The following is a 16,635-nucleotide window of genomic DNA, read 5'->3' on the forward strand; positions in this document are numbered from 1 at the left end:
ACGGAGATGAAAGCTGCTTTTCAACAAGAGAGGTTCAAGTGTGTTTACTTCATAATCCATTTCAGCCCAGAAAAGTGTCTTTGTAGACAGATTATAGCTCATCTGACAGTGGCAGTGCTTTTAGTACTGTGGCACTTGTCCCACATGTACCAGAGTGTGACAACTGCCATATTCCTTAACATGGATCAAGAGACAGCTGAAAGGTTACAAATTCTACAGAGCTTCCACAAAATAGGAATGGTTTCATTACATTTCTCTACATAGGATATCTTTGTGTAATCTGTACCTGTTTATGTAAGTTAGAATAGTTTGAAAAGCAGATTGTTTGAAAAGTGTTTTCTGCTTATGCCTTTGTTTTTTTCATTTAAAAATGTTACAACAAGCACCAGTATTCCAGCAAGATTCTTTCAAGTAACTGTGTGGGTTACGTAACAGCTTGTAGCTGGATGCCCAAACATTCTGAAAGCCTTGTTGTTGTTCCTTGTCTTGTGTTCACTCCTAGAAAAACTCTGCAGAGAGAGGGAAAAAGAATCTCTCCTTAACCCTAATGAATCTTATTCAAACTTTCTATTATGAAAAATGTACACCACTGAAGAGATTTTCTGGAGCAAGGGGCTTGTTTATGATAAATACTTGTTGCTGAAAGGAAAGGTATGACAGAAAACATTTAGGTGTATTTCTGAGGAGGAGTATATAAAGCACAGTTCTGGACAACCTGGCAGCTACCAGGGCTGGGCTCCGGGGTGCAGGGCTGGATTGTGCCACACCCCAAAAGAAGAGGAACAGCCCCGAGTTTGTCCTTGGGAGCAGAGTCTGAGGACACATCAGAAAGCCCAGCAGCTGTGCCCAGAGCATGGCTACCAAGGGCTGGGACAGCCCCTGGGCCTCCTGGGCACAGGCACTGCCTCACCTCAAAGGCTTCCTCTGAAGGCTGCTGGGCTGAGGGGCAGCAGGTGGGGCTGGGCATGGGCAGCCCCAACAGCTCCGTGTCATTGTGACACCACCCAGCAACACAGCAGTCACAATGCCCCGGAACAGAATAAAAGGGAGCAGCCTCCTGTGTCCCCTGGCAGAGATGGCCCAGGGCAGCCCGAGGACATCCGAGAGGAAGTCCTTGAGGAGCTGGTGGAGTTACTTGGAGGGGCCTTGAGGAAGGAAGACCAGTGCCTGGCCTAGGCTGCTGGAGGCCAGCTCCTGGCGGGACCAGCTTCTTAGCTCACGGGAAGGATAGCAGTTCTTTTCAGCTGGATAGCTGTGGCCAGACCATAGGAATGCCACCTTGAGGAGCACGGCGGAGCTCATCATCCTCATCCCCTGCACAGCCAGGAACAGCAGCCATAAGCAATGAGATGCAGAGATCCAGGGATCCCAGCACTTTGGAGCTACTACTGGTGCCCTGCCAGGCATAGGGAAGAAGGTTTCTTGCCCACAGGGTCTATCAGGCCAGGGGCCTTTGACCACTCTCAGGAACTGCTGAGGTGACTCTGGGTTGAGGAAGAATAGGGCTTGGGGGTCTTCTGGGAGGTGTGATCAGCCTCTGGGGCCAGGAGCAGGTCTTGCTCACATGCTCAGGGATAGCCGATCGCCAGTGTTGGGGTCAGGAAGGAATTTTCCCCCGGGCAGATTGGCACTGGGCCCGGGGGTTTTTTGCCTTCCTCTGAGCATCGAGCAAGACCACTTGTTAGGGCTCCTCTGGTCCATTCTGGCTGCTCATGCACCACGAAGGTGGCGCCTCGTGTCCTGCAGCTGGGGGGGGAAGGCTTTTTTCCCCTGATGGGGGCCTGCAAGTGTCCCTGGGGTTTTTTTTGCCTTCCTCTGCAGCAGTGAGCCAGCCCCTTGACAGGGCTCCTCTGGGCTATGGTGGCCCAAAGGCTGCTGCTCCTGCCCCACACGGGTGCCCCTCGTGCCCCACATCTGGGGAGAGGAAGCTTTTGTGACTCCCAGGGTAGCCCCTGCGGGTTGCTGCTTGTCCTCTGTTGCACTGAGCACAGCCCCTTGTCAGGGTCCTTTGGGCTCGGTTCTTGCTTGTTGCTCGCACCCCTCCAGGGCACAGCTTGTGCCCTGGCTTTCTCTGGCTCCATTGCTCAGTGCAAGCTTGGAGCAGGAGTGAGCTCTGCTCATCGCTTGGCTCCATTCCCTGGGAGTTCTTGCTTGTGCACAGCAGCCTGTGCTTGGAAGGGCTCCAGCCTTGCTGCCCATCAGCAGCTGCCACTTTCCAGCTCTCCCTGCGTGCAACACCAGCACCAGGCTGGCACAAGAGCACTTTTCATTCATCCCGGAAGAGAAACAAAAGGAAAGGAAGGTAATGGAAAGCTAAGTAACGTAACTGAAAGTAACGGAACAGAACGGAAAGGAACATAGCAGGAACGAAAATAATGTCATGGAAGAGGAAAATAACGGAAAAGAAAGGAGCGTAATGGACAGGAAAGAATGGTAACAGAAGAAAGCTGAGTAACAGAAAAAGTGAGTAACAGAAAGAAAAGAAACAGAACAGAGAGGAAGGAAAAGAAACACGGCAATGGAATAGAAATGAGAGTAATGTAATGGAACAGGAAACAAAGGAACATACTTTATAAAATTTCCTTTTTACAAAAGGAAATAAAATAACAGGAGCATAAAAAAGGAATGTAACGGAACAGGAAGGAAGGGAAAGGAATGTGTCTTAACTGGAAGTAATGGATTGGAATGGAAAGGACCATAGCAGGAAGGAAAATAATGCAATGGAAAGGAGAGTAATGCAACGGAGAACAAAGTAATGGAAAGGAAAGGAACGTAAAAGAAGAAGGGACAGTAACAGGAAGGAAAGTACCGGAAAGGAAAGGTAACGTAACCAAAAGTAATGGAATGGAACAGAAAAGAACATAATGGAAAGGAAAATAATGAAGGATAAAGTAACAGAACATAATGAAGAGTAACAGAAAGGAAAGGAATGTAAAGGAAAGTAATATAAGAGGAACAAAAGGACAGGAACATAATGGAAAAGAGAACATAACGGAACAAAAGTGAAAGGAACATAACAGAGAGGAAACGAAAGGAAAGGAACGTAACATAACTGAAAGCAACGTAACAGAATGGAAAGGAATAACACAGGAAGGAAAACAACATAACGGAAAGTAGAGTAACATACCGGAAAGAACGCTAACAGAAGAAAGTTAAGTTACAGAAAGGAAAGTAAGTAACAAAGGAAAAGTAGCATAATGGAAAGGAAAGAAATGTATTGCAATGGAACAGACGCTAAAGGAGAGTAAAGTAACAGAAAGAAGAACATGACAGAACAAAAATGAAAGGAAAGGAACATAGTGGAACAGGAAATAAAATACCATATTTATAAAGTTTCTTTTTAGGAGAAGAAATAAAATAATAGGAACAGAAATAAAAGGAAAGTAACACAACAGGAAGGAAAGGAACGCGACATAACTGAAAGTAACGGAATGGAAAGGAACATAGTAGAAAGCAAAATAAGATCATGGAGAGTAACATAATGGAAAAAAATGGAAAGGAAAAGAAGGTAACAGAAGAAAGGATAGTATGGGAAGGAAGGTAACAGAAAGTTAATGTAATGTATCTGAAAGAAATGGTAATGTAACTGACAAATGGAACGGAACAGAAAAGAATGTAGCAGAAAGTAAAATAACAGAGTAAAGTAACATAAAGTTAAGTCACAGGAAGGAAGCGAACGTAATGGGAGACTGGAGAGAACGTAACAGAGAGTAACAGAAAGGAAAGGAAAGTAACAGAAGAGGAATGAAAGAAGAGAAACATTAAGGAAAGAAGAAGAACATAACAGAACAGAAATAAAAGGAAAGAAACATAACGTAACTGAAACTAGCAGAATGGAAAGGAACAAAGTAAGAGAAAGGCAAGTAGCACAACAGAGATGAAAGGAAAGAAGCATAATGGAGAGAGAAGGAAAGAACGTATTACAATGGAACAGACACGAAAGGAGAGTAAAATAACAAAGAAGAACATAAAGAAAAAAAAAGAAAGGAACATAATGTAACAGGATATAAAATAACATACTTTATGAAGTTTACTTTTTAGGAAACAAAATAACAAAAGAAACTGAATGGAACAGGAAGGAAAGAGGAAAGGAAAGGCACGTGATATGACTGAAAGTAACCCAATGGAATGGAAAGTACTGGAAAGCAGAATAACTTAATGGAGAGTAACATAATGGAAAATAATGTAACAGAAAGGAAAAGAAGGTAACAGAAGAAAGGATAGTATGGGAAGGAAGGTAACAGAAAGTTAATGTAATGTATCTGAAACGGTAATGTAACTGACAGAAATGGAATGGAACAGAAAAGAACCTAGTGGAAAGTAAAATAACAGAGTAAAGTAACAGAAAGTTAAGTCACAGGAAGGAAACCAATGTAATGGGAGACCAGAGAGAACATAACAGAGAGTAACAGAAAGGAAAGGAAAGTAACAGAAGAGGAATGAAAGAAGAGGAACATAAAGGAAAGAAGAAGAACATAACAGAACAGAAATAAAAGGAAAGAAACATAATATAACTGAAACTAGCAGAATGGAAAGGAACGAAAGAAAAGTAAGTAAGAGAAAGGTAAGTAGCACAATGAAGATGAAAGGAAAGAAGCATAATGGAGAGAGAAGGAAAAAACGTATTACAATAGAACAGACATGAAAGGAGAGTAACATAACAAAGAGGAACATAAACAAAAAAAATGAAAGGAATGTAATGGAACAGGATATAAAATATCATACTTTATGAAGTTTCCTTTTTAGGAAATAAAATAACAAAAGAAACGGAATGGAACAGGAAGGAAAGGAAAGGCACGTGATATGACTGAAAGTAACCCAATGGAATGGAATGTATTGGAAAGCAGAATAACTTAATGGAGAGTAACATAACGGAAAATAATGCAATGGAAAGGAAAGGAAGGTAACAGAAGAAAGGATAGTATGGGAAGGAAGGTAACAGAAAGTTAATGTAATGTATCTGGAAGGATAGGAGCATAACGTAACTGAAAGTAACGTAACAGAAAGCAAAGAATAACACAGGAAGGAAAATAACACAACAGAAAGTAGAGTAACATACCAGAAAGAATGGTAACAGAAGAAAGTTAAGTTACAGAAGGGAAAGTAAGTTACAAAGGAAAAGTAGCATAATGGAGATTAAAGGAGAGAAACATATTGCAATGGATCAGATAATAAAGGAGAGTAACATAACGGAAAGAGGAACAGAACAAAAAACAAAGCAAAGGAATGCAGTGGAACAGGAAATAAAATATATTTTATAAAGTTTCTTTTTTTAGGAGAGGAAGTAAAATATAAGGAAAGTAACAAAACAGGAAGGAACGGAACGTGAGATAACGGAATGGAAAGGAACATAGTGGAAAGTAAAACAATGTAACGGAGAGTAACAACAGAAAATAATGCAATGGAAAGGCAACTAACAAAAGGCAGGATAGTATGGGAAGGAAGGTAACAGAAAGGTAACAATGTATCTGAAAGGAATGGTAACGTAACTGACAGAAATGGAATGGAACAGAAAAGAACGGCAAAAAGTAAAATAACAGAGAGTAAAGTAACAGAAGTCAAGTCACAGGAAGGAAACAAAATGGGAGGCCAGAGAGAACATAACAGAGAGTAACAGAAAGGAAAGGAAAGCAACGGAAGAGGAACTAAAGGAAAGGAATATAATGGAAAGGAGAAGAAACAGAACAAAAATAAAAGGAAAGGAACAAAACATAACTGAAACTAACAGAATGGAAAGGAATGACATTGGAAATATATCACATAATGGAAACGAGAGTACCATTACAGAAAGAATGGCAACAAAGGAAAGTTACAGGGGAAAAAAAAGTAAGAGAAAGGGAAGTAGCACAATGGAGAGGAAAGAAATGTATTGCAATGGAACAGACATGAAAGGAGACTAACATAACAAAGAAGAACATAACAGAACAAAAATGAAAGGAACATAACTGAACAGGAAATAAAATACTGTACTTTATGAAGTTTCCTTTTTCGGAAAGGAAATTAAATAACAGAAAAGAAATGAAACTGAACAGGAAGGAAAGGAAAGGCACGTGGCACAACTGAAAGTAACAGCATGGAATGGAAAGTATTGGCAAGTGAAATAATGTAACAGAAAGGAGAGTAACCTAACAGAAAATAACCTAATGGAGACGAAAGAAAAGTAACAGAAGAAGGGACAGTAACAGGAAGGAAAGTAAGGGAAATTCAACATAACGTGACCAAAAGGAAAGGAATGGCAATATAACTGAAAGTAATGGAACAGGAAAGAACATAATGCATAGGTAAATAATAGAGGGTGAAATAACAGAGTTAAATAGTGCAAAGGAAACTAACGTGACAGGAGACCAGACAGAATGCAATAGAGATTAACAAAAAGGAAAGGAATGCAACAAAACATAATGGAAGAAGAACAAAAGGAAAAGAATGTAATGGAAAGTGAAAAAGAAAGGGAAGCAAAATAACAATTGAAAGTAATGGAACGGAATGGAACAGGAACGATGTAGGAAGAATAAAACCAAGAAAAGAGTTAACGTGATGGAAAGAACGGTAATGGAAGAAAGCCAAGTAACAGAAAGGAAAGTAAGTAAAAAAGGAAAGAAACATAACGGAAAGGTATGGGAGGAAACACACTGCAATGGAACAGGAAACAACAGACTTTATAACATTCTCATTAGCAAAGGAAAAATAACAGGAACAGAAAGAAAAGGAAAATGACAGAACAGGAAGGAAAGGAACGCAATGGAAAGGAAGGGGGCATAACTGAAAGTAACAGATCAGGATAGAAAGGAACGTAGCGAGAAGGAAAATAACATAATGGAGAAGAGTAACATCACGGAAAGAAAGGTAACGGAAGAAAGCTGCACAACTGAAAGCAAAGTAAGTAACAGAAAGGAAAGTAACATAACGGTGAGGAAAGGAAAGAAGTATTTCAATGGAACAGAAATGAGAGTAACGTTACGGAAAGAAGAACGTTATAATGGAACAGAACTGAAACAAACAGAATGGAACAGGAAATACGATACTTCATAACATTTCCGTTTCAGGAAATGGAAATAAAAGGCACAAGAACAGAAATAAAATGCACATAACAGATCACGAAGGAAAGGAAAAGGACGTGACATAACAAAAGAATGGAACGGAGAGGAGAGGAACGGAGAGGAGAGGAACGGAGAGGAGAGGAACGGAGAGGAGAGGAACGGAGAGGAGAGGAACGGAGAGGAGAGGAACGGAGAGGAGAGGAACGGAGAGGAGAGGAACGGAGAGGAGAGGAACGGAGAGGAGAGGAACGGAGAGGAGAGGAACGGAGAGGAGAGGAACGGAGAGGAGAGGAACGGAGAGGAGAGGAACGGAGAGGAGAGGAACGGAGAGGAGAGGAACGGAGAGGAGAGGAACGGAGAGGAGAGGAACGGAGAGGAGAGGAACGGAGAGGAGAGGAACGGAGAGGAGAGGAACGGAGAGGAGAGGAACGGAGAGGAGAGGAACGGAGAGGAGAGGAACGGAGAGGAGAGGAACGGAGAGGAGAGGAACGGAGAGGAGAGGAACGGAGAGGAGAGGAACGGAGAGGAGAGGAACGGAGAGGAGAGGAACGGAGAGGAGAGGAACGGAGAGGAGAGGAACGGAGAGGAGAGGAACGGAGAGGAGAGGAACGGAGAGGAGAGGAACGGAGAGGAGAGGAACGGAGAGGAGAGGAACGGAGAGGAGAGGAACGGAGAGGAGAGGAACGGAGAGGAGAGGAACGGAGAGGAGAGGAACGGAGAGGAGAGGAACGGAGAGGAGAGGAACGGAGAGGAGAGGAACGGAGAGGAGAGGAACGGAGAGGAGAGGAACGGAGAGGAGAGGAACGGAGAGGAGAGGAACGGAGAGGAGAGGAACGGAGAGGAGAGGAACGGAGAGGAGAGGAACGGAGAGGAGAGGAACGGAGAGGAGAGGAACGGAGAGGAGAGGAACGGAGAGGAGAGGAACGGAGAGGAGAGGAACGGAGAGGAGAGGAACGGAGAGGAGAGGAACGGAGAGGAGAGGAACGGAGAGGAGAGGAACGGAGAGGAGAGGAACGGAGAGGAGAGGAACGGAGAGGAGAGGAACGGAGAGGAGAGGAACGGAGAGGAGAGGAACGGAGAGGAGAGGAACGGAGAGGAGAGGAACGGAGAGGAGAGGAACGGAGAGGAGAGGAACGGAGAGGAGAGGAACGGAGAGGAGAGGAACGGAGAGGAGAGGAACGGAGAGGAGAGGAACGGAGAGGAGAGGAACGGAGAGGAGAGGAACGGAGAGGAGAGGAACGGAGAGGGCAGTTAACATAACCAAAAGGAAAAGAAAGGTAATGTAACTGAAAGGAATGGAACGGAACAGAAAAGAATGCGGTGGAAAGGAAAATAATGGGGGGTAAAGTAACAGAAAGTAGCGGGAAGAAAATTACTGTAACGGAAGACCAGAGAGAATGTAATGGAGAGAAACAGAAAGGAAAGACATGGAATGGAAAGGAAAAGAATATAACAGAACAAAAATAAAAGGAAAGGAACATAGCGGAGCAGGAAGGAAAGGAGCATAACATAACTGAAAGTAACCTAACAGAATGCAAAGGATAACACAGGAAGGAAAGTAGAATAACATACTGGAAAGAATGGTAACAGAAGAAAGTTAAGTTACAGAAAGGAAAGTAAAGAAACATACTGCAATTGAACAGAAATGAAAGGAGAGTAACCTAACAAAGGAGAATAACATAGTGGAGCAGAACTGAAAGGAGTGTAAAGGAACAGGAAATAACCACAGTTCATAAAATTTCCTTTTTAGAAAAGTAACAGAAAGGAACAGAACAGGAAGGAAAGAAAGGAAGGAACTGAAAGTATCACAACACAATGGAAACGGTCTTATTGGAATCAAAACATAACAGAAGGGAGAGCAACAGAAAGGAAATTAATGGAAAGGAAGTCAACATAACGGAAGAAAGAAAATACTAAGAACAAGGAAAGGAATGGGAATGAAAGTAATAGGAAATTAACAGAAAGGAACATAACACAAAGTAGCATAACAAAAAGGAGACTAATGTCTCAGAAAGGATAGGTATGCAACTAAGTTATGGAAAGGAAAATAACATAATGGAAAGAAAAATAAATCTTGTTTCCATTTGCAACCTTTGTGATTTGTGTCTCTTCATAGTTGAAACCCCCTTGGCATTTCAGGCAAAGAATATCATCATTATTCAACTCACGACGAGTGCAGGGAATGAACTGAAGTAGAACAGTTGTGTTGAAAGGGACCTACAAAGACCATGTAGTCCAACTACCTGACCAAAAGTGAACTGAAGGCATTAAAGGCATTGTCCAAATGCCTGTTAGACACTGACAGCATGGGGCACCAAGCACCTGTTCCAGGTTTTAATCACCCTCTGGGTAAAGAAATGCTTCCTCATGTCAAGTCCAAACCTCCCCTCTTGGACACAGCTTTGAGCTATCCCCAGGTGTCCTGGCACCGAGCACCAGGGAGAAGAGCTCAGCATGTCCCTCTCCACCTTCTCTCCTCAAACTGGAGAATCTACATACAAGGTAGTCTTTACCTTTATCTATTGAATTAAATTGCTCCAAATTTTGTTTTTCACATGCATTTGTATATATCTATATAAGTATTTGTACCTTATAAGTTCAGTAAATCAATTCTCAGGTAAAATATCTATATAATTAGTTATTTTCAGATGAGGCATGTGTGATAGAATTAAACATTTACTGTTGCTGGGGCATTTTCCATCAGTATGTAGTGATGGATGGCACATTTCTATTCATGTCATATGTTTCTACATATGTCATAGTAAAAAGCACTCCAGTGACCCACTATTTACAGAAAGGAGAGAAAAAAAAATATAAAAAAATCACAGGAGAAGGCAGTTATGGTTGTTTAATGTCTACTCACAAAGTCACTGCAGTAATTATTACATGTGTCACTTCTAAGAGAGAGAGAAGAGAGGAAGGGGGAAGAGTGGGCAGAGAAGCCACCCTGTACATTTGACCTTAATGAGACAGGCTATGAATACGCATAATGATTTCTCAAAGTGTTTGAAGATGTGCAGCTTTAGGGAAAAGAACTATACTAGAAAGGGGATAGGGTAAGTACCACTCAAATGGAGCTATTATGCTTGCAGCTATCTGGAATCTGAAATGAGATAAAAGCCACATCACAGAGGCATAATGACTTCAGGACCAATAAAAAGAATTAACTGACATATCTTCTGGTAAAATAGATTATGAGACTTTTCAGTTCTGCTTTGCATCAGTGGACTAAATGATGAAGCAGAAGGAACAGCAGAAAAGACTATGATTTCCCTATCCTCAGCAGAAAGCCTCAAGGAACTAAGGAAGTCATGGCCTGCCTCTCCCACTGATGTTTCATACAGCCATTAGGATAAATAACGAAGTGTTTATGGTCCCTGTGCATTGTTCCTCTACTTATTCCTTACCCGCTGCCCTGAAAACTCTTGCAGGGCAAACACACAAGATGATACCAGGGTAAACTCACTGATGTGACACCTTTTTCCCTACCTTTCTGGGAAGGGGAGTTAAAGAAACATTAAAAATGGGGAGTAATAAGCTTGTTTGTGTCTTTCTCAATGGGACTGAAAAAAAACTGCAAGAGGAAACTGAATCAAGATTCAGGAATATAAAGGTACACACAGAGCATGGGGTGAAGCTGTAATATAATCAAAGTTTACATCTTCCAACATATATTTTAAAAGAGCAGTTCTTTCCACTACAGCTACTGTTCTAATGACAGTTAAAGAGAAAATGGGAAGCTTCAAACTGCATCCTGAGATAGGAACCCTCCATCTTTTGAAAAACATGCTGCAATGCAGACTAACCTTGCAATGTGGATCTTAAAAAGGGTAAAATCTTGGCCTTAAGATGACAGAGCTTTGGAAGACTTCCCTGTTTGCCCAAGATCACAAGTTGGGCTAAACTAGAAATCAGTCTATTTGGTCAAATATTACGCCACATCACAGCTTTCTGGAATATTTTTCTGTAAGTTCATTTGAAAAGTTCCAACTTTACAACTCTAAAGAGTCACAATACTGGTTTTAGTAAAAGAAACAAAGCTTCCTAAAACTTACATAGTTCCTATTAGTAAGTATTTGGAAAACTGCTGAATACCTACTGCAATGCACTAGAATTTGAAAAGCTGTGTTACTGCAGCAGGTACAGACACCTAAACATGGCATCTAAACATTTTAATTCCACTATAAGCACATAAAATGCAAGTACTTGGTTCTTTGCTATCAAAACACAGCACTGCGAGTACGAGGTTTATTTAGAGATGACAAGGACAAGAGAATTGGGGAGCTCTGAGACTTCTTTGACAATACAGAATAGTTTATAGAGGCCACAAATTGCTGTGGGGAGCACGTGCACATATGTATTTCTATGATTGACTGCACTATTGAAATGCCAAGACATCTTAGAAATCAGAACAATTTTTACTACCACAGCAACATCTGTGAAGGGCAGAATTCACCATGACTTCCTTCAGTTCCTAAATTAAGACGCACTAAGGATGGATATAGATTATGCACAGAAATACATCTAGACATACTATTTCTACTGCACCGATCTGCTCTCTTAAAAAAAGAAAACCCCACTTTTTTTTTTTGCCATATTTGGGAATCTAGTACTTTGGCTATAGAACCTGTACGTGAGATGCTGACATAATGATGAAACAAGATTTGTGATATAGGACTTTCAAGGGCTAAAGATGCTATTTTGAAGCACACAGTTTCAGTGGCTTTTCAGGATACTGCCCTTGCCCCTAAAGGTTTATAGTCAAGTGATTGTGCAGCTTGCTCTCCAACAGTTTGCACCAATAAAGCTGTACTACAGTAACTGTGAAGGTAGTACATAACTGTTAAGCCACCTTGTTTTAGGAAGCTGGATACTAGCTTTGCTGCCCTAACCTGTGGGCTTTTTTCTCCAGGAATCCAACTATCAGGTTACATTTTAACACCACCTTTTTAGTCACTAAGATGTTCTTACTTGCTAATTCTACCCGAGTGAAACAAGGGATATTTAAAATGTCTGTTAGTATCCTGAGTAGCAATTCAATATAGAGATGTTTGTTTAACATAGCGTTCATACAAACATTCAGATTTGACTTCCACGCTTGAGGGGGAAATACAGTTAAGGATGTTTCCATTTGAAATATCACTATCCTACCATATGAAGAAGTGTTTTTTTCATTTAGCATACTCCATGTACTACTTAGTGCTCAGTATAGCTAGATTAAAACGTTACTTAGCTTCATGTTCAGGAAAAACATACCTGCAATTCGGCTAGTTCAATTTCAAATATAGTACTAGTAATAAAAGAAGCCTGCAAAATTTTTACAATAAAATTGAGAATTCTGCTCTTATTCCAATATGTGATAGTGCCTTTTGTTATATGCCAAGATATGCATCATTACTGCAGAGTTCTATAGGAACGTGTTACTGATTAAGCAAACAAAAGACCTCAAGTAACATAATACCACCTTTTCTCTAGTACGTATAGAATCATAGAATAATTAGGGTTGGAAAGGACCTTAAGATCATCTAGTTCCAATCCCCCTGCCATGGGGGGGGACATCTCACACTAAACCAACTCACCCAAGGCTTCATCCAACCTGGCCTTGAACGCTAGCAGGGATGGAGCATTCACAACCTCCCTGGGCAACAGAGTATCTTACTGACAATACTCTATACCAGTTCAGAAAAAGATTTAGGGTGTTGTCAGTGTTCTCCTCAGAAAGTAGCTCTTTACCCTCCAGTCTTCAGTGCTAAAGCTAACCCCCAATCAAATGAAAATGAAAGCTTTAATAGCTGCAATGTGTAGGTACTACACAGCACATATGTAGGTGACGTGCTTTAAGCTATTCAAGAACAATTGTCAGAGTAGCCTTTCTTTGCTGCTGTTTTAGAAGCAGAGATTAAAATTACTTCCCATTAATTTTCACATATTTATTGCAGCCATTTGCATTTTAATGCTGAAACAGATCTGTCAGGTTCTTACATTGACAAACAGTTACACAGATATTAATGCAAGATGTCTTTTTCTTGTAGGAAAGAGCTGCTGATAAGAGCGATTGTCGTGGTTTAAACCCAGTCAGGTAATTCGTTCGCTCACTTCCCCCCCTTTCTTGCCCTCCCCCTGCTCTCGGAGGGACGGAGAGGAGAATCAAAAGAATGCAACTCCCACGGGTTGAGATAAGAACAGTTTAGTAACTAAGGTATAACACAAATCACTACTGCTACTACCAATAATAACAATGATAATAGAAATAACAAGGGAAGAGAATACAACACCTCACCACCAACCAACTGATAACTCGGCCCCCCAGTCCCCGACCAAGCACCGACCCATACCTCCTCCAACCCTGCCGTCTCCCAGCCCTTCCGGCTAACTCCCAGTTACATCCTGGGCATGACGTGCTGTGGTATGGAATAGCTCTTTGGTCAGTTTGGGTCAGGTGTCCTGTCCCTGCTTCCTCCCGGCTTCCCCTCCTCCCTGGCAGAGCATGAGGCTCACAAAGTCCTTGGCCAAACCAAAACATCCTTGTTATCAGCTCTGTTCCCGAGCTGAAAGTCAAAACACTGCACTGCACCAGCTACCAAGAAGGAGAAAAAATGACTGCTGCTGCTGAACCCAGGACACACATGAAACTCATTTTTCCACAGCATGTGTCATACCCACATGAAGGGAATGAGCACTAAATCATCTGTCTTGGTGTTCATGATCTCCTTCCCAGTGTTGCACAAGCTACTAGTATGTGTTGCTTTATACGTAACATGAACGAGAAACATTGTAGTACTGTATAGGTGTACTTTTTTGTGCCTGACGCCACTAGAGTGGTATTATTTTCAATTTATGAAGTTACCCTTTGAGAGTACTCAAAAGCTATAGCTAGGGCTGAACACAGCAGTTCTCCTAAAGAGATGAAATGGCTATAATCTATCAGCAGTTTTTGGCATTGTTCCCTGCAGTGCCTGCCTGGTTAGCTACTGATACAGTTCAAGGTGCTAGTTATGATTTTAAAAGGCCTAAATGGGACAGGATCCACTGATCTGAAAGACTGCCTTTACACCTATGCCTCAGAACAGACTGGCAGTCCTGTCTCTCTAGTCCAAGAAGGACTGATGTTACTCCCAGAGTTTAGACCGGCCTTATTTTAGGTATGTTTTTATTATAAAAAGGCAACATTAATGGCAACATGAAACAATGGCCATCTGTTCTCCAACAAGCTGTCTACCTATGGGCACTTGACCTGGGGTCTGCTGCATGTGCCACTCATCCCCCTTCAAGTCAGCTTTCCCCTCTCTGTCCCTCTCAATCTCTCCCATCCACAGGCACAGATATGTTTCTGCTTGCAGGAAGAGGTATGTGAACTTCAGAACTGTGATCCCTAAAAAGGCAGAGCTGCCATTTCTACTTATGATAGCGCCTTTGCATTCTTGTTGCTGAAGTTCGAGGACTTGCATGTATGCCAGATTTTCAATGCAAGCAGACTGAAATTCAGACTCATTATGCAGACACTTGGGGGAAAGCTGGAAGACATGTCTCTTGTCTCAGTTACTCAGTATTTTGTATCAGAAAAAGTGCTGAGACAACCGTCATGCATTAACAGACCAAAGAAATAATACACTCCCCATTGCAGAAAACTGACCCCTTTTTTCATTATCATCTTTTTTGCCTCAGCATGGCAACACAGACGACCAAGACATCTTGATGAGTATGCCAAGACGGGAAATTGTTCATGCTAAAGTAGTGTTAAAAGTAGAAATCCACAAAACAAGCCCAAAAGAAGTTAGTGTAGTTATATACATGGTGTCAGAAGATAAAGAAGGTATGTTCTTCTAACACCAGTTAAAAGGACAAACAGACAAAAAAAAGGTAACACCTATGGTTTGGTTTTTTACTTGTAATTAATTTCTCTTCCTTGCCTGTGGTGGTATGTGACAGTCAGCAATACCTGGACAGAAAGAAAGTCTGACATTTGTGCCTTCTACAGGACTCCATGAACAACAGACATTATTGAACCACAATAACTTTGCCTAATAGCCATATATATCTACTCTTTATTTTAAATGATGATGCACCACTGAGGACAGAGGCCAGTTAAGGCTAAGTAATAGCTCTGATTTGCACAGCTTATAGAATGGGTAACTACTACCTTGCTCAGACTACATTGAATGGTGACTACAGATTGGATGACCTCTCTCATGTAAAAGCTTTTAGCAATTATTTTCCTTTTGCTTAGAAATATAAATTATGAACAGACTCCTTCTCCCAAGTACATTAAAGAAAAAAAAAAAAACACACACACCCAAAACTGGATTAGCAAATACAATGCATTTACCTGTCATGTTGCAGTAAACTCTCAAAGGTCCCAGTGCCCCACTGCCATCTGGATCTATCCAGTAGTAATTCGAAGTTTTGCCCAAGTGTTTGTATGCTTCACAAGAGAGTTCATGAATGGCTGGAATGAAATAAACCACAACAATAAGTATCTTCATATCCTGGAGCAAAAAATCCATAATGACAATGAACTGTCTTTATTTATATAACAAGAACTATACCCTTGAGATTAAAGTAATGTCACTGACATTCACAGCCAACAAAGCATCTCTCCAAAAGAAACACGAGTGATTAAAAGCTTGAGGCACACAATTTGATTCTTTTGGCGTGTGACAGAAAGCCAGAGTAGGAGGAGAATTCCAATAACTTGGCTGGGGGAGAGGGTGGGTGGGAGGGGGAGGAACAACCAAACTTTAACAGTATCTTTAAACCATTCTTGAAAATATTTCGGTTCAGAACTTTGTTTATACAGTGGTTTAAGCTTTACATCATGAATGGCGACACTTCCGTTAACACAATATACTTTCAGGAGATACACCAAAAAAGCTTCCCAGTTTTCTTTCTGTAAATTTTAGGATTTTTCAGGTTTTATTACAACTCAGAATAACATCAAGTTTCAAAACCAAAATTTCTCACTATATGGAATACTTGTCTCTACACAGCTCTACAGCTCCCCTTTTATTGATCTACATAAATAATACTCTGCTCCAGCAAGGTCTAAACTTTCACCCTATTTACTGGAAGTTTAATTGCTTTAGCAGGGAGTTTTCCTTCTATTTTTTCCTTGACCTCTCCATACTGTTTTTTATTTCAGGTCATAAAACTGCTTGTCAAATTGTGTTACGATTAATAGCTCCAGCATGGTAATAAGCATTATAGGTGGAAGTTTTTCTAGTAACTCTAATATTCTCATTGAAACAGATGACTATTACAAAGTTGCGTATTATACATGAATGAATTAAATCATTTCAGGCATAGGAAAAGTAAAACGGGTAGTTTATACAAGTTGGCATGTTTGTATACATATAACTGGTAAACTACGTAAATATTTTTCTATGCAGTATTTAAGAGGAGGAATGTGTAATGCTGCTTTGTTTTCCAAGGAACAGATGGTGCAGCTTTTTTGTTTGGAATCAATCAATCAGCTGCTAAAGGAAATGCAATGTTTGTTTAACCAGACTTCATATCCACTCTAAAACTCCATCTAATTTGTTGGCAAGTCTTGCAAGCAATCTCCTGGCTAAGACTGGCTTTATTTCAAATGTCCATAAGG

At 41.1% G+C, this 16,635-nt stretch overlaps 1 protein-coding gene across 2 annotated transcripts in view; it reads right to left on the reverse strand.

The window, feature by feature from the left end:
* The window catches only part of CNTNAP2 (contactin associated protein 2), a 1,009,321-nt gene that overhangs the window by 303,817 nt on the left and 688,869 nt on the right, over positions 1–16,635 (reverse strand). For both annotated transcript variants that reach the window (XM_061464593.1, XM_061464594.1), the window contains exon 12: positions 15,364–15,483. In XM_061464593.1, coding sequence (XP_061320577.1) covers positions 15,364–15,483 — 120 coding nt within the window. The remainder of the gene's footprint in view (positions 1–15,363; positions 15,484–16,635) is intronic.

Source organism: Pezoporus flaviventris, unplaced genomic scaffold, assembly GCF_033815535.1.
Source record: "Pezoporus flaviventris isolate CSIRO_AGI_PZ_B2104156 unplaced genomic scaffold, CSIRO_AGI_Pfla_v1 ptg000037l, whole genome shotgun sequence".
Lineage (NCBI taxonomy): Eukaryota > Metazoa > Chordata > Aves > Psittaciformes > Psittacidae > Pezoporus > Pezoporus flaviventris.